The sequence below is a fragment of the Ambystoma mexicanum genome, chromosome 3p, assembly GCF_040938575.1.
Source record: "Ambystoma mexicanum isolate Mex_15411 chromosome 3p, UKY_AmexF1_1, whole genome shotgun sequence".
Classification (NCBI taxonomy): Eukaryota; Metazoa; Chordata; class Amphibia; order Caudata; family Ambystomatidae; genus Ambystoma; species Ambystoma mexicanum.
In genome coordinates, this window is record NC_090925.1 from 588,127,145 (window position 1) to 588,150,629 (window position 23,485).

Genomic DNA, 23,485 nt, shown 5'->3' on the forward strand with positions numbered 1-23,485 from the left:
GGAGACTTTCGAATGGGCCATTTCATTTCGCTGGACCACTCCGATACTCTGTATCACTGGCGTCACAGTTAACAGTAACTTAAAAGTTAATTACTGGTTTGCTTTCTTTCGCGTCTCTGGTTTGCTTTCTTTCGCGTCTAATCAGCACGCGCGCAACCTTAAATTGTGAGATACACTGTTGCGGCTTCAATCTTTCCTTGACACAAACGGGCCTTTCAAGTCTTTCATTAACTCCCCGGTTGAGTGCATTCCTTTCTTGTCTCTGTGGCTTTGATTCACAAGTCAAGGTTGATACCACAGGGATCTGCAGGGTTTCCCTACCCTTCGCTATGGTCCCTCTATCGGTCGTCCTGCTCCAGTGGGTTTGCCTTCGCCCCGGAAGATCTGCTCCTCCTTGTGTCTCACCTTACTCAAAGTGAGTCTCTATGTTCCGCCTTTTATCTCTGTGGGGGCAGCTAATGGGTATCAGATCTATGTGATTATGGTCAAGTGCCTGACTTTGCTGGACCTGATTAACGGGACATGTCCAATGAGATATGTAAGCATTAGCCTCTTTACTCTCAGTCAGCCTCTTCCTCGGCCCAGTGACTGTGTAGAAAGGGGGGCAGGGGGAGTTGGGACGTTGGAGCATCCTATAAAATAGGATGGGGCATGGGCCCCGGGAAAGTGGGGGGGAACACCACATCTCATCATTGGTTGCCTCACCCCCACTACCAGAGGATCCCGCACCCGGGTGATCCTCCCGGACTGGTCCACCCCCAGGGTCTGGATCCAAAGGCGATGGCTGTGCCTTGGCCACCTGAGCAAAAGATCCCCGGGGACTACCAAGTAAGACACCCTTTGGTTTCTCACCACTGCATTATGCGTTTGTGCTGTTATGTCTGCATTTGCCTAAGGGTACATTTATGTATGTGATAGTCCGTATATGTCACTTGCGAACTGGTCTATGCTTTTCTAAGAAAAAAAACCTATTTATCCAACTGTTTTCTCCAATACTCTTTCTGGTGTTCCTAAATACCCTTCATTCTATTTAAAACCTCTTATCGACCCGCTTACTCCTATTGGCTGGTTTGGAGTTGCCAGTCTTTTATGATCAGGCATCCGGAACAACCAATTTGGGAGGGTGGTGTTCAAGCAGCTCCAGTAGTTAAGACGAGGATGTGCCGGTGATTCAAAGTAGCACAACAGGATTTCTCTGTGAGCGCCCCTTGTGAGTGCAAGCTCAGCTATGATCCTGGACCTAACGCAAAGCAAGTGAGGACAGGAAACCAGAGAGGACATATGTGTGCTGTGGGATCTTGGTTGCAGCAAGTAAAAAAAATCCTTGGAGGCACTGTCAGCCAGACAGTCGCCCAGCTGCTATGATGCACAAGCCAGTACACAAGATGGTGGAACCCTATTTGAGCTTCAGGATGAAGAAGCTTATGTCAAATTGAGTTATTAGAAGAAAGCCAACCCCTGAATACACAAATAAGAGAGGCACATGCTAAGGTGAGGGAGGTGGAGCCACTATGCCTACACCTATCAGACGATCCAAGGATGAGTGGGAAACGGACCCACCAAGAACTCTTGATAGAACAATTAGTGCTAAATCCCCAGTACAGAAAATGATGCATACATCCCTAGCCATGGAAAGAGGTAGGGTGAGCGTACAAAGAGTTTGTGCTGTAGAAGTGAGAGGAGGAGGAAAGCAGTAGGTGTTAAGCCAATCTGGCAATACTGCAAGAGCTCATAATTACAGGAGAGTATAGAGCAAATCGGCTGCTGAAGGCCTTAACACAGAATCTAGCAAGTGCCAGAAGATACTTTGTAAGAGGAAGAATAAGGAAATAGTTTACTGGAGATTCTAACCGGATCAAGATGGTAGCTGCAAAGTCACAAGTGCTGGAAGTAGCTTGATAACTTTGGAATTCTAAGAAGAGCCTGTAGCTGAAGCATAGCAGGGCAACTCTTGGCAGGCGTAGCAGTGGTTATAATTACTGCAGCCTGAAAAGGATCCAGGTGGGGCACGGAGGAAATTGAAACCATCCTACCAAAAGGTGAAGAGTTACATGGTTTTACCTGGTTAGGAATTCACTGAGTCCTCTTGGACCAGGGGGAAGCTTGCAAGGTTTTGCTGCAGTAGAAGTGGGTCATACAGCTCAAGCTTCACAAAGGAAGACTCATCTTCTGCGGCAAGTGTGCTGGGAAACCTTCAACCACAATCAGACTGAGTGCATAGTAGGACACTTTCCTAGGTGCAGATGGCATGGAACTGCGTGCAGATTAAAATACGGTTTGGACATTGGACTAAGGACATTAGGACCTCTTAGCTTAACCCCTTACACTTGATCTTCTCCATCATGAAATTTGTTACAGAGAATCTCATTCTTTGTTGGTGCCCCGAGGCGTTGAACTATACTTGTGTACCAGTTGCTCTGTTGAAACTCCCGAGTACAGAGAAATGTGTTACAACAAAAACGCACACGTTTTAAAATTAAAATGTATTTTTACTTTCCTAAAGAAAGACTCAAGTCGACAATGAGAATTACTTTTTTACTCCCCGAAAATTCCTTTTACTCCCAACTTCAAAAAGTAGGATGTAAACTACTCCCTCTTCAAAACTGCATATAGAGCATGTGTGTCATACTGTTCAAAGTACAACACAAAAACTGCTATGAAGACAGCCTATAGATCAAAATTATGGTCAAGTAACGCCAAAAAGAATCACCTTGAAAACCTAGGTTGCCAATGAAGACAAACGTTATTAATGGATCTTTAGAAAGGCTAATCATCCTTTCCAGGATGGTATAAACTAGTAGCAATACGTAAGTATTTAGCAATAAATGAAACAAAGTTCCTTCCTACTGCACAGTGAACTGGTGAAGTACTTCCTTACAGCTTTCATGACAGCAAGGCTATTCTCAAAACAGTGCAAAGTGGCTATTAGTTACGGCCTCATGAACTAAAAACTGACTATTTTCCTAGCTTTAGGCACTGAAAATATCCAGACTTTATTAAAGAAGGGGAGACAGGTGTTATTTGCATGTGTTAATGCACCTCAGCAGAAAAAACACAGAAGCCCATATTACATTTATCAGTGCGCCATACCGCCCAGCAAAATAACTACCGCTGTGTGAGGCAGATAGGCTATTACCCAACTCTATGTATGGTTTGCTGGCTTAAATGACCAGCCCTCATTATTGGCAAATGTCAAATATGTAGGTAGGGCCTAATTCACATGGGTACGTGTCCCATACAACTCCAATCGTACCTAAAATCTTTGCCTGCTCCAAAAAATAAACCAAGTCTAGCTATACACGTCGTATTGTATTTGCTTTCTTTCTTACTCAGATTATTACTCACACTATGACAGATACTCACTTTCAGAGAGTTGTGTTGACAGATACTTGCTTGCTGGAGCCAGCCCAGCCATTACCAATCGATTATATAGAAAAAAAGAGATATCTTGCAGGGAGGGCACAGTGGTTTTCTTTTGGTCAAATGCAGACTAAGAGCAGGAGTGACAAAGGCCTCTCCCAAGATGGGGATCGCCCTGATAGTTGAAGACATGCATTGTTATTGATTGTGTCCTACAGGAATGTCACCATCAGAATGAGAACACATGCATTGTCTGTACGGTGGGAAGTAAGGTGGGTATAGACTCTGCAGGGGTTGCTAAGGTTCAGAGAAACTGATGCAGGGTCTACAACCTTTTTCTTTTTTATACACAAAATTGCATGCATTTGCAGCAAAAGAAGCTATTAAAAAGGAAATGTTTTAATGTTATTAACAGTGTAAACGAATTTGTTTTAAAATATTACAATGGTCATTTCTCATGATCACTTTCAGCATACATTGTAGTCATAATACCTAAAATGTGTCTTACGGAGCAATGCACATTATCAAAGTCAACACACAAATATATATTTATTTTTCTGATACAAGGTTATCATTCCGAGATGCACAGTCTGATACAGTCCTGTTGCACTTTTAAAACTCAATGAGAAAGGGGAAGGAGACAAATACCCCCAGTGTTCCTGGCTACTTTGCATAAAAACAAAGAGCATTTTGGGTACATAAGTATGACCAAAGATCTTTATTTTGTTGGATAGGTTTGTGATAAAACTGGTTAATGATTGAATCACAGAATACATAATGCACCCTGAGCTTGTTTTTATACAATGCTCATTTGAATATGAAAGTGTTTATAACATCAACAACATACTCATTCAGACAGCCTCTGGATTTGTGACATCTGTCCCTTGGTGCCATCTACTTCTCGTTTGTGGGTTAAAATATTTCCTCTCCCCAAAATCGGGAGCTCACCGAATTTCAGAAGAGGAGGGGCTGAGAGGGGACGCGAGCTTGCCCAATTCCCAGACATTCTTAGAGAATTATATAGGACTACAAAGTCAGAGGAGACAAGAAAAAAACACCCAAAATAATGATCGTTTTTACGTAGTCTTCTTCCAAGCAGCTTTTGAGGAAGGTGGGTCGACCTGTGGCATGTGAGTGGGCCCAGTGGCACACATTAAAACTCCAAAAAAAGGGTTAACAGAGAGATCCTTCCTAGGGACATGGCCCCTGTTAGCATCTATGATATTTTAACCAGACGGTCGCAGTAGTGGCAGTGCAGTGCAGGTGGAAAAACTGCTTAGCCCTTTGTACAGCTTTATCAGGTGAATATGATTTCAATTTTTGATTTCAATATGCAATGTCCCTCTCTTGAGGCACAAAGGCCACACAAAATATTTAAAGCCCAATGAAGAGGTAAGTAAATAGTCTTCAAGAACCAAATGACTGATGTACCAGCATGGCAAACCAGAAATGGACAAAACCAACAGATTAGATCTCTCGGTCCTTAGAAAACCTGCAGAGATAAAAATCATTCTCTTGGATTTTTAGGTAAGGGTTATTACAGTTTATCACGTTTTAGGGAGGGTGTGTAGCTTGTCAACATATAACACTTAAAAAGCTTTTAAAACATGACGATTATTTGAATGGACTGTCGTGCCAGTTTTCATTTTTTGCTTGTCATTGACAGACTGGGCATTTTGAGGGATTTTGGCTGGTATATTTTGATATGTTTTTGTATGTTTTATTTCTTTTGATCAGCTTGATTCATTAATCTATAGCTGACTATTATAGGCAGACACTGTCTTTCTCAAACAGAGAAAATCCTTGTGCTGCATAGGTATCCTGTGCTTTGGTCCAGTGGAGTAACAGGGCAAAGTGTAAAAGTGTATATATAGGTGACTGCTGTACGGAAGGCATGCTATCACAAATATTGACACTGACACAATGGATACAATTTGTAAAACCTTTATTGAAAATGTTGGGGTTGGAGAAACTCCTATTTTTCCCTATAACTAAGTTGGGAGTAGTCTCGACCATCAAACCATAAACAAAACCGTCCTAGTGGAGTCTGTCAAATCCAAATGGCCTATGCTAACAAAACCTAATGCCAGCCCTATCTATTGTACAAAAAGTGTAAAAAGGAGAAATATATTCAAAAGTAAAAATCAGTGTTCAAATGATAGTGTGGCTGAACCAGCTCTCCTACCCATGTTAGGCCTCACGGGGTAAGGCGATCCTTGTAGGCAGGATGACACACGCTGGCTCGGTTTCCAACACAGTACATAGTTATAAACTGTGGATCGAGTATCGCCTGGCCTTCCACGTTAAAGTCTCTTTCTCAGACTTCCAAAATAATGTTTTAACCAAAACATTCAAAAAGATACCCCTCTGCCGGGCTCAGACCTTTCCTCACAGTGTTCTCGTAGGTCGCCCTCTTTCGGGGCTCAGACCTCTCACGATAAAGTTCAACACAAAGGTACAAGGGGGCTCCCTTCCCCAAGCGTATTATACTTTGGGGTGCTCTCAGCCGGGCTCAGACCACTTAAGGATGTCGATGTCTTTCGAATGTGCGTAGCTTTCTTTATAGACCACCGCTGGACCACTTCCACTCAACGTTCACTATTTTACTTTCACTCTTGCGGTTTGTTTGCCTTTTAGCTTCAAACAATGTACCTTTCACAGAGACTTTCAAATGGGCTACTTCCTTTCACTGGACCACCCTTACTTAGTATCGCTGATCTTACAGCTGCATTTTACTTTAAAGCTCATTCACAGTTCTGCCTTTCTTTGCGTCTCATTCACACGCGTGCAGCCTTGACTTTAACACACACCGGTCTCTCAGGTCGCTTGCCAACCCAGCGGCTCTGTGTGCTTCTTTCTTGTTTTGCAATTTCTAATATACGAGCTACGGTTAGTACCACATGCTTGGCCTCGACTCCCTAACTCTGCTGTTCACCCGGGAGGGTCGCTGGCGTCCTTGAAACACAATGCAGTCTTCACTTGTGGGATCTGGCCTTCTCCACAGGTTTTAGGCGGCCTGTCAGAGGCAACAACCTCCAGTAGGGAAGCCTTGGGGTTTTCGGCCCACTGCTCTGCTCCAGTAGGTGGGTCTTCGTCCCAGAAGTTCTGCTTGTACTAGTGTTCCGCCTTGCTCTGAGTGTATCTTTAGGCGTGAGGCGAGCTAACTGGTATCAGGTGTATGCACTTAGTGTAAAGTGCCTGACTTTGCCTAACCCGATTAATGGGACATGTCCAGTACGATGTGAGAGAGTTTGTCTGGTTACTCCCAGTCACCCTCTTCTTCGGCCCAGTGTTTGTGTAAAAAGGGGGGGGTGGAGTTAGGACTTCAGAAAATCCAAAAGAAAGGGCAATACTGCATCTCACCCCACTCCCTCAGGTGATCCTCCCGCACTGGTCCACCCCCAGGGTCTGGATCCAAAAGGGGGGAAAGAGAGAGAGAGAGAGAGAGAGAGAGAGAGAGAGAGAGAGAGAGAGAGAGAGAGAGAGAGAGAGAGAGAGAGAGAGAGATCTCCCAGGGACTAGCAGCTGACACACCCTGTGGTTTCTCACACTGCAGAGATCTGATAAAAATTGAGAGAGAGAGGGATAGAGAGGGACAGAGGGAGATATATATATATATATATATATATATCTATCTCGCAGGGACTAGCAGCTGACACACCCTGTGGTTTCTCACACTGCAGAGAACTGATAAAAAATTTTTGGGCTGGACTTGTTTTGGGCTCACAGAATCACTGACGCAAGGATCGATGGACACACTCTGAAATAAGAGAAATTTGAATTGCCAATAGCTGAATTGGAAAGTAGCGATTCGCATTACGATCTGCGCCGTGAGAAGAACTGAGCCAGAGGCAGTCTCCATAGACGCATTACCGCGGATGGGGCAGATTTATTTGGTGATGGTTTTTGAGGACCTGCCCTTGTGAACAAATGGGTTTTACATTTTTGTGCCTGCCCCTAAGATTGCAGGTCATTACCATGCAAGTGGTAACACTGCACCATCATTCTTGATGAGACGAGTGTACCCCGTGAAGATTAGAACAAGAGACAAGCTGTGAGTTGTTGGTGTAGTCTACATGTTCCTAATTCCACTGACGTTCCTTTGACAATGCTGGACTTTCGTGCCCTTGAAGAATTTCTGTTGAATAACTGTTGTACAGAAAGAAACATGTCGGGTTTGGGAATGGGCTGTCATTAGTAACAGCACTGATGAAAATGATATTGAGCTTTTCTCTGTTGTACTAGACCTTATAACTGACGGTGGCTCAGTTGTGAAAATTCTACTGTTTATATTTGTAATGAACAAGAGGTTGTATCGTTGTATTTTAGGATGTTGTTTTACATTGATGATTTAGATGTTACAATTGAATGAAATGATGAATTGTCCGAGTATGAATGAGGTATGTTTGGCATATGGTTTGTTGTGGTTTTAGATGAGAATAATGTACCTTACCAGTTAAACTATTAGTTTTTCGGATTGGTAAATGAGTGCACTGATTTTGATACTTGTGATGTTTTTTAGAATAATGAGATCAGTCTTTTATAATGCCTTTTCTACATATTAATAAAAATGTTGAATTATTAGAGAGTGTCTATTGATTTGAATTGAATGCTTTTCATCTCATTTGGTTATTTAAAGACACGTTTTCTTTACAATTGTTCGGAGTCAAGATGACATTTTGACTGTCTATATGAGTAAACTACCCCTGAGCTCACCACATAGAAACACAAGTACTATGATCTTTGATGTCAATATAAGTATATTGGTTCTATCCAGGCCAGATCATAGTACCAAGATAATCCTGGTATCCCCTGCCTCTTCTGTTTTTTGGGCTGGACTTGAGCCACAGGCAAATGCAGAATCACATTTCACAACATACTAATGACATCACTATACCAACTGGCCTCGTGGGAAAAAGGCGAGGAAAGAAGAAGAATATTTTCCCAATTAATATTTCTTCATTTCATTCAGAAGTTAAGCTCAGAGTGTAAATATGCACGTCTCACAGATCGGTATGTAAACAGCAGGTCACAGGTTTGAATTCAGGCTCTTCATTTCGAGCTAAAATCCTCTTTAGGACATACTGGACTTCGGAACAAATGTTTAAGAGACATCTTTCAGAGAGTGACCAATGCTGGAAGTGCAAGCAGGCAAAAGGTGAATTGAGTCATTTACTTTGGTTTAGCAGTAGGAGCAGAGAATTTTGGGAAGGGGTCTGTGAGAGGTTGAGCCTGGTGTTGAACTGTACTATTGTAAGGAAAGCTTCCCTCTTGATTATTGGGGATATGTTTTCATTAGAGGATGTGCCGTTTTGTAAGAAAATCTGGCTGCTCCGAAGCTGTATGCTTGCTAAGATGATCCTAAGGGCACGGAAATAATCCACTGCCTTCTGTATCGATGATTGAGTGAAGTTATTGACTGTGTCCACATATGAGAGGGCCATTTCCAAATAATCTGGAGACACTGATAACTTCACAGACATAAGGGGTCCATTCCTAGATGGATATGGCTAATATACCCTTAAGGTGCGTGTCCCGATATGATCTCATCTATGTCACTCTACTTATACTGTTGCCCTCGTATGTGACCTTACGGTACTTATTGTTTTTGTTAATACACATTTTAATGAAATATAATGTGTTTTTTTCTTTTCTTTTTCATTTCCCTAATGCGTTGGTGTTGTATTTGTCCTGCTTGTTATAACCCGATTATACCATTGCTCGCAAGCACTGATTGTACAGTTTATGTTTTCATTGTATTTCATTTGTTGAGTTTACTGTTACTTGCTTTTGGCATGTGAAAATACTTTTTATTTTAATTGTATTTAATTATTGTGCTTTTAGTCATACATCGACTTTTTACACAGCTCTTATTAGTTTACAAGGAGGGAGAGGCAATACATCATGATGAAACAGATAATTAATCAGAAGATAGAAGAAAAAGTACATTTTAATTTCATTTGTTCCGTTCACAAGGGCATTTTTACAAGATTTTGTCAATTGAGCAATTTCAATAGCTCTATTGCCAAAAAGATTTCCTTACCAGCCGATAGCCTATGCCAAAGGTCTTGGGAGTTGAGCCACTCAGTGTGGTGCACAAATCTTGCGAAATATTTTTCTCTTAGTGAGAATGTGTCTTGAGCGTACAGCTCGCCACATAGATCGCATTCACCTTCTTTTTGATCACATTTTTGCCATATTCTCATGGTTTCATTTGTTTTCACTAAATTTTGACGAAAACGTAGCAGTTCGGCACGCAATTGGGGGTTAGGAAATCTTCTTAAATACGGTAGTACATATTTACACGGTTTTTCGCATGCACTGAATTATTTTTGCACTATTAAGGTCGCAAAATGAGGCTCTAGTTATAATTCAGTCGGTTCTGAGCAGAGGTTGCTTGACTGTATCTGGATTTTCAATCACAGTCTCACTTGTTACCTCGCAGTTCTGTAGGATTTGATCAGCATCTCTTTAAATTGGTCAATAATTCACTCTTATGTACGCTTGTGTAATCTCTTATATTCTCATACAAGGAGTGTTTACAAGGATCTGAAATAGATCGATAGATGAGTAGTACTTTCCAATCAAACTATGATTGGAGTGAGTATAAACCCAATTTGTTTCTGAGACATGCTATGGAGAGAGACATGGGAAGAGATGGCGTTTCTTTCCATATTCAACCTTCTACTAGTGCCCAGTTAAATTTGCGTGCACTCAGATTAAGTTCTATCCCATACAATATAGCTGTTATTACTTTCCCTTTGTAGAACTTTAGCTGAGGTAACAGTGAGAATCCACATAGTGTTTTCATACATTGTTTTTGGTCGACTTGTGTATTGAGTGACTTTTGGCTGTAGTTCATCAGTCAGATCTTTCAGTAACTGTGTTGCCCTGAGATTAAAGCCTAGATATTTGATCTTTTTTACGACTGGAAAAGTGTGATTGTTCATACACCAATTCAGCACTTTTCTTCTTTTTGATTGTTGACCAAAAATCCTTATGTTAGATTTAGTAGGATTGATTTTTCGCTTGTTTGCATCTGCATATTGTTCCATAGCCTTTAAGAGATGTTGCAAGCCAACAGGAGTGTGATCTATCAAGGCTATGTCATCTGCATACGCTAGAAAACGCACATGGCTTTTACCTATACTGGGCAAACAAGCGAGTGTGCTAGCAAATAATCTGCTAGGTCTGCCAGGTAAAGATTAAAGAGTTATGCAGCTAGAGTACACCCTTGTCTTACCCAATTTACAGTAGTTATTTCGGGGGAGAGGTCTCCTCTGAGATTTCATCTTGCTCGAAAGGTACTGGATTGATGGAGGGCTATTATAACGGTGAGCAAGCCCTCTCGAATACCCCAGGATCTTAATTTGGTCCACAATTTGGCTGTATTCACCAAATCAAAGGCCTTTGTGAGGTCAATTGGGGCAATGTATGTGGGTTTTAATTTGTTACATGCACTAAGATCTTTTAAAGTATAAAGCATCAGGCCATTCAGTGTAGCAGAGAGACCCTTTTGAAATCCAGTCTGTTGCTTAGCAAGAATCGTTCTGCACTCGCCCCGTTTCACTAGATCCTTGAGAACTAGGCATGAGAAAATCTTGCTATCACGATGTAGGAGGGCTATGGGACGGTAGTTGATGGGGTTCGTTCTGTCCAAATCTTTGTAGATCGAGATGACGATGGCTCGCCTCCAAGATTCAGGCAATGATTGGCTCTTGATAATGTTTTCAAAGAGGCAGTGTAAGATTCTGGACCAAATTAATGTGTCGGATGTTAAGATCATGTTCGTTAAGCCATTGGGACCGGCAGCTCTATAGCGGAATGATTTTATAATGAGACACTCTACTTAATCTTTAGATATAGTAAGGTCCCAATTAGTTTTATCCCTGCTAACTGTTCGGTCGAGTATTGATGTTTTAGGGGTCTCTCTAAAATACACTACCCACGAGTTGCCTGAAATCGGCCATGATTGCTGTATTCCTTGAGGTAAAGATTGCCTGTTAATTAATCAGCCAGACGTTTCGTGACTGTCAGTAAAAGGGCTTGGAGCATGATTTGGCCATCACAACTATTGTGTGTTATTCTCTGGGTTTGTGACCAGTGTTGATATTTATTGCTTATTTCTTTTAATTTCTCTTTCATGGTTTTTTCATCAAGACCTTCTTTTTTAAGTGCTCGGAGGTTTTTATTGAGCTGTTTTTTTAAATGTAGGTTTCTTCATCGAAGGAATGTAAATAGGGCTTCGTTTTTTTGCTTGAGGGCAATCTAAGTCTCAAAGGAATTCGACGTAGCTACCGGAGGCACGAAGATTGTTTATTTCGTCTTCATGGCAAAGTTCTACTATGTGACTTCGTTTAGAGTTTAATTTTTTTCCCTTGCTTTGTAAAGCTTACTACCGGGTGCCCTTGGTTGGATACTTGGAGACAAATGGGGTACACATTGTTAGCAGAAGAGCTGTCAACCATGAAGCTTGCCTGAAGTGATTCATGATGGCTATGTTTCACATATACAACATTAACCTGTGTACAGTAATGATAAAGTTCCATTGATACTATGATATAGTCGATTGTGGACTCAGCCTTCGCATTTGACCATGTGGAGGAAGGGACCAGATCATTGCTCACATTGCTATTAAGAATCATCATGTTCCAGTCGGAGAACCAAGTGTCCCACAATTCTCCATTATTTTAATTATACGGTTGATAAAAGAAGCACAAATTGCGTAACAAACTTAGAAAATGGCCAAACAATCTGAATGAACTTTGGGTTACATGAATGCAGCATTTATTTGTACTATTAACTGAATCCTTGACAATTAATACAATAATGTAGAAGCAGTGCTGGAGACAGCAGTGGCGCATCTGTCAAGACTTGAATAACCTGAGTATATATCAAAGGTTCACACGTCTTGCTGTTCGAAGATACATTTTGCTACAATCTGTGCACACCGCTCAAACATTGACTAAGTCAAATTAGACATACAATATTGTGGGTGATTATTAATAAACATTATTTCATTGCAGCAAGCAAATATCTGCAAGAAGACATTACCTTTTTCAGCTGTTCTCCTATTCCTGGTGCCAACATTATGCATGAAACAACTGTGCCAAGAAGAAGAAGAAAGGCATAGACGAGGCGGGTTACTGTTGAATTGTTGGTGTTAGGGCAACATCTGCAGAGCAAGCACGCAGCACCACTGCATAGGCATGGCACCTGCAAGAAAAATGTGCATTAATTTATCAATCAGTTCTTTTTTGCATATTCTAAAAAGAGAATTTCTCTTTCAGCAGACTGTTAAATATACACAGATTCCAGACGACGCACAAACTACTACAAAACATGTGGGCTGCTAAATAACAAAATGTTGTATCATTAGAATTTCTTGAAGTCCGTACATTTGTATCTCACTAGTTGTGTTATACCAACTGGATCATTATATCATAATTCTTAAGTATAATCATTGACCCCTTAATGACAGAAAGTGGCGCTCATCGGCTCTGGACCTGGGGGGCTTTGCCTGTGAGGAAAAAAAAGGCCTTGATACATTGAGAGCTACATTTGAAACACACACCTTTGCAACACTGCAACATTTTCCTGAGCTCATGCTGTTCATTGGCTACTTCAAAAAGAGAATTCCATTTGTCACATCAGGATTATAAATAGTAATGACATCCCATCAAGTACCCCTTAGGACCTTTTACATTTCCTGAAAATTCCATGTTGTGGCCTTATATAAGACGTCTAAAAGAACCAATAGTTAGCACTGTCCAAAGGAAGGAGTATCCTGTGAGTCCCAACTAAATTGCAATGGGTAACACAAATATTTGTTGTTTAATGGGCTACCAAATGCCAACAACTGTGTTAGCAGGCCCTATGTAAAACCAAATTGCAGTCATTATTTGCAGTAAAGACTGGTGTACCATTCAGGAAGTTCCCAGCCTGTCTGGTCCAAGCAGCCCATAGACAAAGTTAAATGCCTTCTTGAAAGTATGTGATGTGAGAAACCTGAAGGTGACTCACTTACTAGTCCCCGGATCTGTCATCCATGTGGCCAGGACACAGCCATTGCTATTGGATCCAATTCCTGGGGGTGGAAATGTGTGGGAGGATCACCTGGATGAGGGGTCTTCGGGGAGTGGTAGTGGGACACCGAAGCGTGAGACGCAGTATCTGCTTCATTATGACACCTTTTCACCATCGTGCCCATTAGGGTATTTAGAAACTCTACTCCCTCTCAGTCCCCCCTTTTCCAACACAAACATTTTCTCACACCGTGAGTGACAGACTAATACCCGAGCCGTTTACTAGACATGTCCCAACACAAGGGTCAGGCATAGTCAGGCGATTGCCAAAAACTACTCACACCTGACTGCCCTTTCCCTTCCCCATAGGGATAAAAGGCAGGGCACAAGAGCACACTCTGAGCAAGGCCAAATGCATGAGGAAGCAGCTATTCCAGGACGACAGTTCAAGTGGAGGAGAAAGGCGGCAAGACCTGAAAAGATGTCAAGGAGGGAGTTGCCCTTGCTCTTTTCAACCGAGACCCAGGAAGCCTCAGACAAAAGAAACATAAGAACAGAAATCGCAGCTGGCGAATGGTGCGACGGATGACAGCGGTACATGGAACCCTCCCGCTCGGATAGCCAGGGCGGGGAGACGCGGTTGCCATCATGGTACCGTCCTTGAATCCAGCGGCAAAAGAAACGCCAACGAGTTGAGCACAGCCGGTGAGTCGGAAGAATCCGATAGTGGGCTGCACGATGTTAGGCTCAAGGTTGCAGTGGCAACATTAAGAAGATTAATATACAGAGGTCTTTTGCGAACAAACTTGGTACCAGTGATAGAGTGGTCCGGCGCCACGTGTGCGCTGGTTCAGAGGTCTTTGGCTGGTACCTCTGTCCTGAACAAAGAGACTGTGTTGAACTAAAAGAGTATTGAAACTACAAGTACCAAGAGGCCATAGCGAAGGCCGATGTGAGGTGTCAAGGTTGTCATACAAAGGTCAAGCCAAACCCCTTGTACAATCGAAAGTCCTTCACATTTTGCAGAAGTTTTGACGATTGTGAAATTGTGAACCTGATTGAGGGAATTGTGAAACAGGCATCTGCGCCCGGCGTAGGGGAACAATGTGCGAACTGTGCTTTTGTGAATAGACATACACTTGCCATAGGCTAACAGAGTGACCCAGCGAGACGTGATCGCCCTTTGGAAGTCTTTGTTTAAAATTGGCAAGTGCTGTGGAAGGTCTGAGCCCGGATGAGGGGGACCTAACTAAACCTAGGTGATTGTTTAAAAACACATTGAGACTTTTGATTATTACAAATAAGGAGATTGTGATTGAAAGGCGTTAGTGTTACGCTCACCTGGTCTCTGCGGAGGCGTTGGGGCACGGTTGTAGCCCTCCTGGGGGTGAGGTCGCTCGGGTCTGACTTTGCGCTCTGCACTTATGTGGTGACAGGTGGTAATAGGTGATGCTGCTCGGAACTGCTCCTGCGTGGAGAATAGGGGGCGTGAGTATGCCAGCTTGTGCGCCTGATCCCCTTCCAGACCCCTTCTCCCAAACCATGGCACCCGTGGGATGCGCTGTCCCTGGAAAGCTCACCTGTTGATTAGTTTTGGCAAGCACTCCGTCCTGCTGCTTCTGGCAGGGGCACTTGTATGATCTGGACCAAGTTCCTTCACTGGTCCCTTGCATGTGCTAGTCCAGTCCTGCTGCGACTAAGCCACTATACTTCAGGTAAGTGTTCCCGTTTGCCTTTGTCTTTCCTCGTCTGTTTTTGTTGTATTGTAAAGATCGTTGTCTTGTATTGATGTCCGTTCCACTTTTGATGTTTGCTCTTTTGCTTTCTTCCCTTGCAGGTGATGTTGGCGGCCCGGCAGACACTGCGGAGCTCGAGGCGGCAGCCGGAGGGAATGAGGAACGAAGCTGCAGCGGTACAGTAGCTGGTAAGTTGTTAACTAGGGGGCACACAGGGTTCAAATGCAGGGCAGCCCTAGGACAGATGTTCCAACCTTGTCTGTCTTCTTCTTCTTCACATGGTCCGAGTTTGTGGATGCGGAGTGCCATGCTGCGGCGTCGGGATCCAGATCACTGGATGTCAGGAGATGAGTCTGAAGATGAAGCGATGAAGCACCAGTGAGTATGCAGGAGAACGCCAAGTTTCAAAGGTAAGTAAACTGGTCCAGGCGAGTGCACAGTAACGCGAAGCACCGGCCTTACGGATGGAGCAGCTTATATAGCTGAGTTCTGAAGTCACGCCCACCAGGTTCAGCCTGCCTGCCACACCCTGCCACACACGATGAGTCAGCACATGAAGACCAGGCCTAGAGAGCCACACCCGATGAGTCAGCACATGAGGATGTTCTCTGGAATAAAGGCTTTCAGCTCCTGGAAAGTTCTTGTAAACTAAAATCACTCCTGCACTGAAATAAAGTAAAAGCTATATGAGCCTGGCGCCAAAGGCACCAGGACTGAGTCCAGCCAGGGCCCCTGTGTTTATGGGTCCCAAAGGGACATAACTGAGTCAAGTGACCCATTGCCCACATCACTATATGGTGTGGTTTTTGTGTTCTGGGGCCTGTGGCCATGACAGCACTCCCCCCTCAAGGCCCCTTTCATGGGTGGTTTCTCCCCTGGCCCTGGTTTAGTGGGGTTATTGCGGTGGAACTGCCGGATTAATCGTGGAGCGTGGACATGCTCACTGGGTTCCCAGGTCCGATCTTGGGGTCCATAACCTTTCCAGTCTATAAGGTAGTATAACTTGGACCGGACGATCTTAGAGTCTAGGATCCTTTTAACCTTGTATTCTGGTTCTCCTTCAACTATTTCAGGATCCGTTGGAGTATCAATCCGCGTACCTGGTCTCAATGGTTTTAGGAGGGAGTCATGAAACACTGGGTGGATCCGCATGTGGGCCGGTAATTCTAATTTCATTGCTGCAGGGTTGATCACAGCCTTGTATATCTGGGACCGAACGCCCGTAGTCCTTTCAGGGGAATGTTTTTGGATGCTAACCAAACCTTGTCTCCGACATGGTAGTTGGGAGCTTTGCTTCGGTGTCGATCCGCAAACTGCTTCTGTTTCTCTTTGGCTCTGGCAAGATGCTCTGCTGCTTCCTTAAGAACCTGGGTGATGGTTTTGTGTAAGGTCGTTACAGCAGGGATTTCTAATGATTCGAGTGGGTCGAAAACGGATGTCCGTGGATGTCGACCGTACACTATGTAGAATGGGCTTTGTCCCGTACTGGTGTGAATGGAGTTGTTATATGCGTATTCTGCTAACCAAAGTATGTCCTTCCAGGTATCCTTGGTTTGTTGCAGCATACACCTTATTGCTCGAGGGTCTGGTTAGTCCATTCGGTATGGCCATCGGTTTGGGGGTGATGGCTTGTAGATAACCGGAGGTCGATTTTGGCAATTTTACAATACCTTTTCCAGAATGCAGAGACAAACTGAGTACCTCGGTCTGATATCAATATTGATGGGAACCCGTTTAGCCGGACGATCTGTTCCAAAAATACGGTAGGCAGAGTAGAAGCAGTTGGGAGACCTTTCAGGGGAATAAAGTGGGCCATTTTGGAAAACTGTTCTACGACGACTAAGATGGTATTGTATCCGTTACAGGAGGGAAGGTCTGTAATAAAATCCATTGATAGCGTATGCCAAGGTGCTGGGGGTACTTCTAAAGGACGTAGCAGACCTGCGGGACTTTGTTTTTGGGACTTGTGTTATGCACAGGTGCCACAGGTTGCGATGAACTGGACAATGTCCTATCGCCAAGTTGGCCACCAGTAATTTTTCTTTATTTTAGCTTGGGTTTTGGCTATTCCCGGATCCCCTTCTACTAATGAATCGTTATAGTTTGCGATGATTTCATTCTGTAATTTCTTATCCGGGGTGTACAATCCTCCTTAGTAGTATGGTAGGTTGTCCACGATCGTATAACGGTCTCCCTTCCCCAGCCATTCCTGTTGCGCTGGTGGACTCATCAAGTGTTGCAGGTAAGATGTTAAGTTGTCTAGAGTGGTGGTTGCGGCAATCATGCCTTGGATTCGTCCTTCAGGGATGATGGCCACAGGGTCTGGTGTAGTGAATGCCTCTTCTCCCTCACTCATGCGAGACCGGGCGTCCGCTTTTCCTTTGCGTACTCCGGGTCTATGGGTGATGACAAAGTCGTATTCTGCAAAGAAGAGAGCCCAGCGGAGTTGGTGTGACGATTGCGCTTTAGCGGTCTTCAGATATTGTAGATTGCGATGATCCATGACAACAGTGACTGTATGTCTAGCTTTCAAGAAGATAATGTCTCCAGGCTCTGAACGCTGCCTTAATTGCTCGCAGTTCTTTATCAGTGATTGCATAATTCAATTCAGGGGCTGAAAACTTGCGAGACCAGAATGCCACGGGATGCAACTGACCTGTTTCGGGGTCTCGTTGTGACAGACTGCTCCTATTACTATGTTGAAAGAATCTGTTTCGACCACGTATGGTAGTTCTGGTCGAGGTATGCTAGAGAATTGGTGCTGTGGTAAATGCTTGATTTAGCTCCTGGAAGGCTTTCTCTGCCGCTGCGGACCAATTAAAGTGTTCATTTTTACATAGTAAAGAGGTGATTGGGTGGACTATCTGGGAGAACCCGGGAATGAACTGGCGATAAAAGTTGGCGACCCGAGTACACTCTGTACTCCTTTTATGGATGTTGGTGAGGGCCAGTTAAGGATAGCGTCTACCTTGCACGTGTCCATGCATATGCCCCGTGGTGAGAGAATAAAGCTGAAGAATTCTACCTCTGTCACATGAAAAAAAGCATTTCTCCAATTTGACATAGAACCGGTGTTGGCGCAGTTTCTCCAAAACTGCACGGACATGGTTGACGTGGTCCTCCTTGGTGGGGGAATAGATAAGAATGTCATCAATATAGACAAGAGCGCAGATGTCCAACAGTCCGCGGAGCACATCATTCATGAAAAATTGGAACGCTGCCGGGGACTTACATAGTCCAAAGGGCATAACCTGATATTCATAAAGGCCATATTTCGCGCGAAAGGCTGTCTTCCACTCGTCTCCCTTTTTGACTCTTACTAGATGGTAGGCCCCTCATAAATCTAGTTTTGTATATATCTGAGCGTTTTTGATTTGATCCAAGAGCTCGGGGATAAGCGGTAACGGGTACCGTTTTTTTTACCATGATCTGGTTAAATGCTCTGTAGTCAATGTAAGTTCTCAGGTCTCCCTCCTTTTTAGGCACAAAAAAGAGGGGCGAGGATGCAGGGGACTTGGACGGACGAATGAAGCCATTTGCCAGATACTGATCGAGGTAGGTTTTTAGATGCTGGTTTTCCTGTTCTGTTAGGGCGTAAATCCGGCTGCAGGGAACTTTAGCTTCAGATACCAGATCAATTTGGCAGTCATACGTTTTTTGCGGAGGTAGGGTGTTTGCTTGCTATTTTTGAAAGACATCTTGGTAATCCAGGTATTTAGGTGGTAGTGAACTGGTGAAGCCCAGTATGGATTCTTTCTTCAACAAACCTGGATTGATAAGACCTTTTGATGAGAATCCTTTGCTATAACAGGTGTCGGCACAGTCTTGGGGAAAGGTCAGAACTCGTTTACACCAGTCAATCCTGGGTTTGTGCGTCTCCAGCCAGGGTATTCCCAATATCATCTTGAACTGAGGTGCACCGATGAGATCAAAGGTGATGTCCTCTTGGTGACCGTCCTGACACAGAAGCGTGACCTTCTCGGTGTAATGCGTCACTGGGCCGGATGACAGCTGAGATCCATCAACTGCTGTGACGTTTTCCAAAACCTGCTTCTGTCAGAGAGGAAGGCCTATCCGGGTAGCCAGATCTTGGTCCACATAATTTCCCACAGCCCCACTGTCAATGTATGCCTCCAAGGCATGTATTTTCGACGGTTGCTTGTGGTTTACCAGGAGCAGAGGGATGACTAGATGTGAGGTCTGTATAGGTTCCTTTTCACCGCTCGACAAGTGGATCCCTACGCTTGCTGGGCGTTGGGAGTTTCCAGAGTCCTGTTCTTCTTCACCCTTGTCAGTTGCTCCAACTGCTTTTATGGGTTGTTTCACCGGGCATTCTCGGAGATAGTGACCTGCCTTACCACGGTACAAACAAAGCTGCTGCGGTCTCCTTTTCTCCCTCTCTGCCTTGGGGATTAGGCTCCACAAGCCTCCGATCTGCATTGGCTTGGACTGATCGTGTGATTTGGTTTGATTCTCACTGGGTCGAACGTAGACTGACCGCCCGTCTAACTTGGCCCGATCCATCTTCCGATCCTGCAATCTGTGATCGAGCTGCACTTTCAGGTCGATGTATTCAGCACATCTGTCCGGGAGATTTACTACTTGGGCTAATACGTCCTAAAGTTCCCCTTGCAAGCCTCGGTAAATTAGCATAGTTCTTTTCTCCTCTGGCCAGTTAGTTTGTGCTATCAGACGATTGAAGGAAGTGATATACGTTAGTAAGTCTTGATTACCCTGCCGTAGTGATAACAGTTCATAGTCCAGAGCCCGCCCTTGAGTATGCTGTGCAAATAGTTTCTCCATTTCATGATGGAAACCTCTGAAGTCTCGAAGCAAAGGATTATCCTGGTATACCAAGGGTATTGACCAGTCCGCTGCACTATCTCCCAAATATGAGAGTACAAATGCCACTCTCGCTTGATCGTTGGGGAATGCCCCAGGTCTGCACAAGAAATGTAGGCAACATTGATTCATAAAGATGGCATACTTATTCGGATCGCCTGTGAAGCGTTCTGGTGGGGCCAGGGGAACCCCCCCTGGTAGAACCACCTGTACTGGCGTGGGCTGTGGTGGTGCGGCAGCAGGGGCATACCCCGGCAGTGGGACCTGGCCTGCCTGTGCCTGGAGCATTTGCCTTGCTAGTTCATCTGTCCGCTCCCAGTTCACAATTAGATCTCTCCTTAGGACATTGGTTTCCTGTCTTGAGGCTTGAACTTCAGCCCGTAACTGTCCCAGTAATCGGGCCAACTGGTCTGTTTCAGATGTTTCCATAACACCCAGGCAGAGATTCGAAGAGGCTTCTCGTTCTGTTACGCTCAACTGGTCTCTGCGGAGGCGTTGGGGCACGGTTGCAGCCCTCCCGGGGGTGAGGTCGCTCGGGTCCCACTTCGCCCTCTGGGCTTATGTGGGACTGGTGGTAATAGGTGATGCTGCTCGGGACTGCTCCTGCATGGAGAATAGGGGGGTGAGTATGCCAGATTGTGAGCCCGATTCCCTTCCAGACCCCTTCTCCCAAACCGTAGTACCCGTGGGATGCGCTGTCCGTGGAAAGCTCACCAGTTGATTAGTTTTGGCGAGCACTCCGCCCTGCTGCTTCTGGCAGGGGTGCTTGTATAATCTGGACCAAGTTCCTTCACTGGTCCCTTGCACGTGGTAGTCCAGTCCTGCTGCGACTAAGCCACTATACTTTACACTTCAGGTAAGTGATCCCGTTTGCCTTTGCCTTTCCTCGTCTGTTTTTGTTGTATTGTAAAGTTTGTTATCTTGTATTGCTGTCCGTTCCACTTTTGATGTTAGCTCTTTTGCTTTCTTCCTTTGCAGGTGATGTTGCTAGCCCGGCAGAAACTGCGGAGCTCGAGGCAGCAGCCGGAGGGAATGAGGAACGAAGCTGCAGCGGTACAGTAGCTGGTAAGTTGTTAACTAAGGGGCGCGCAGGGTTCAAATGCGGCGTGGCCCTAGGACGGATGTTCTAACCTTGTCTTTCTTCTTCTTCCCAGGTTTTTGAGTTTGTGGATGCGGAGTGCGGCGTCGGGATCAAGATCACTGGATGTCAGGTGTTGAGTCTGCAGATGAAGCAATGAAGCACCGGTTTCCTGGAGGTGAGTATGCAGGAGAATGCCTGGTTTCAAAGGTAAGTAAACTGGTCCAAGCGGCGGTGAGCATCACGTTGCACGCAAGTGCACAGTAACCCGAAGCACCAGCCTTAAGAATGGAGCATCTTATATAGCTGAGCTTTTGAAGCCACGCTCACCAGGTTCAGCCTGACTGCCACACCCTGCCACACCCGATAAGTCAGCACATGAAGACCAGGCTGAGGGAGCCACACCTGATGAGTCAGCACATGAGGATGTTCTCTTGAATAAAGGCTTTCAGCTCCTGGAAAGTTCTTGTAAACTAAAATCACTCCTGCACTGAAATAAAGTAAAAGCACTACTGCACTGAAATAAAGTGTTCCTGCTCACATCTCAAGGACCAAATCCAGCCAGGGCCCCTGTGTTTATGGGTCCCAAAGGGACACGAGTCAAGTGACCCATTGCCCCCATCACTACATGGTGTGTTTTTTGTGTCCTGGGGCCTGTGGCCATGACAGTTATTGAACTGGATTGAGGGGCGTCAAGAGAAAAGTTGTTAAGAAGCTAAGTGAACACCATTGTGACGACAAGTATGAACCCGACTGAGGGATGTCCACAGTGAGTGGTTGGTCTGAGCCTGATTGAGGGAGGCTAACGAGTGAGAGAAGGATCGGAGCCCGGCTGAGGGGGATCAAGTGTGAAGGGTAATCACCCGATGTGAAGATTAGCAGAAGGAACATTTGTTTTGTTGTTTTGGCATATCAGGCCCTCTGAAGCAAGAGACTTTGCATGAGAAGAGACTTGGGCAAAGAAGGCCCTGATATAGAGAAGGGGAACTGAAGATCGTGCCGGAGAAGCGCAGGAGTGGACTGTGCTCAAGAGTCCCTCCTTGTCCCGTGCTAAAAACGTGGGGAAGGGAGACCCAGGCCATAACATCCTGACCTATCATTTTGTGATCACTTCTTTCTTCTCTTGTGAAACATTATAGCACACTATTTTTGTAGCATAGCGGTAAGGATTGGCAATAGGTTCATTTAGTATAGGCTCTTTTTATTTTACTAGACTACTAGGACTGTATTATTATTATTATTTGATGGTCCCATCTTAGATTTAGGTTTAGATTCAGCGTTTATCTCACCCATTTTACAGTTTAATAAACACCCTTGAACTGTGATCACTTGTGTCTCACTTACTTTGATACCATGCCTTCCTTACAGTCACCTTGGTGGTTACTAGAACTTTGTAAAATAACATTTAGCCAATAGTAATCACTAGAATGCTTCTAATCGCTGTATATTGGGAATAAGAACATTTTGCCATCAGTATAACCATATTGGTGATGGTTCAAAGATTGTATTTTAAATTTGTGTGGATCAGCACTATGAATCTGTCTGGATATTAGCATCATCAATGCTCCCACTCACCGAGATGTTCATGGGCTAAACATCATTATGTCCATCAACATGCCACTGGAGATGGCAACCCACAGCTCGGTCCCATGGTCGGATCACTAATGTAACTTGACCAAATGGTGGTGCTCAACTAAGCTAAACGCATGAGCTAAACTATTTCCTAAAAAGCTCTCAGAGGTCAATGTCCACCAAACTTTCAAGGCTACAGTTATCATCAGAAAATAACACTAGCTAGGAACTCAAGATATTTCTTACATCTAACACTTGAACCAAGCGGTAAACAGAACATTAGACATCCTAGCCCCAAATGTTCAAGTCAATAGGCATGGAATATCTATCATAGAAGAAAATGGAAAAGAGCGGACAAAAATTAGGATATTTGTTACGCGTTCAGGGTTTACTATGAGCTACTATATAGATGTGAGGCACAAAGTGGAGAGACATACAATAGAATTCTTAGATAGCCTTGCGTTAACATTTCGGGATAGAGTAGAGACAGAATTACTAGTCTCACCAATATCCGCGAGACAGGAAACTGCATGCTATTTAAAGGTTTTTAAAATTCAACTAGTTGAACTGATAGCCTCTTTGAGGAACAAAAACAAAAAGGGTTTGTGAAGGGGCAGATAACCTCAGAGAAGTAATTGACATTCACCTCTGCAAAGACTGCCCAATCCCATTAGCAGCAGTCAGTTTAGACTAAGCGAAGACCTTTGATATAATGAATTGGACATACCTCTTGTGATGAATACCGCAGAGTCCTCACAGAATCCCTGTTTAAATTCTCTTTCCAGGTGGCCAGGGGAAGGCAGCCACTACCTCATCTAAACCCTTGGGATGGTATTAGCCGGGTGCATCACCTGGGAGGAGAAGGCCACCAA

General features: G+C 44.4%; 1 protein-coding gene across 4 annotated transcripts in view; it reads right to left on the minus strand.

The window, feature by feature from the left end:
* SERINC3 (serine incorporator 3) overlaps window positions 1-23,485 on the minus strand; it is a 967,471-nt gene that overhangs the window by 863,520 nt on the left and 80,466 nt on the right. For all 4 annotated transcript variants that reach the window (XM_069651326.1, XM_069651327.1, XM_069651323.1 and 1 more), the window contains exon 2: window positions 12,415-12,576. In XM_069651326.1, the coding sequence (XP_069507427.1) occupies window positions 12,415-12,576 (162 nt within the window). The remainder of the gene's footprint in view (window positions 1-12,414; window positions 12,577-23,485) is intronic.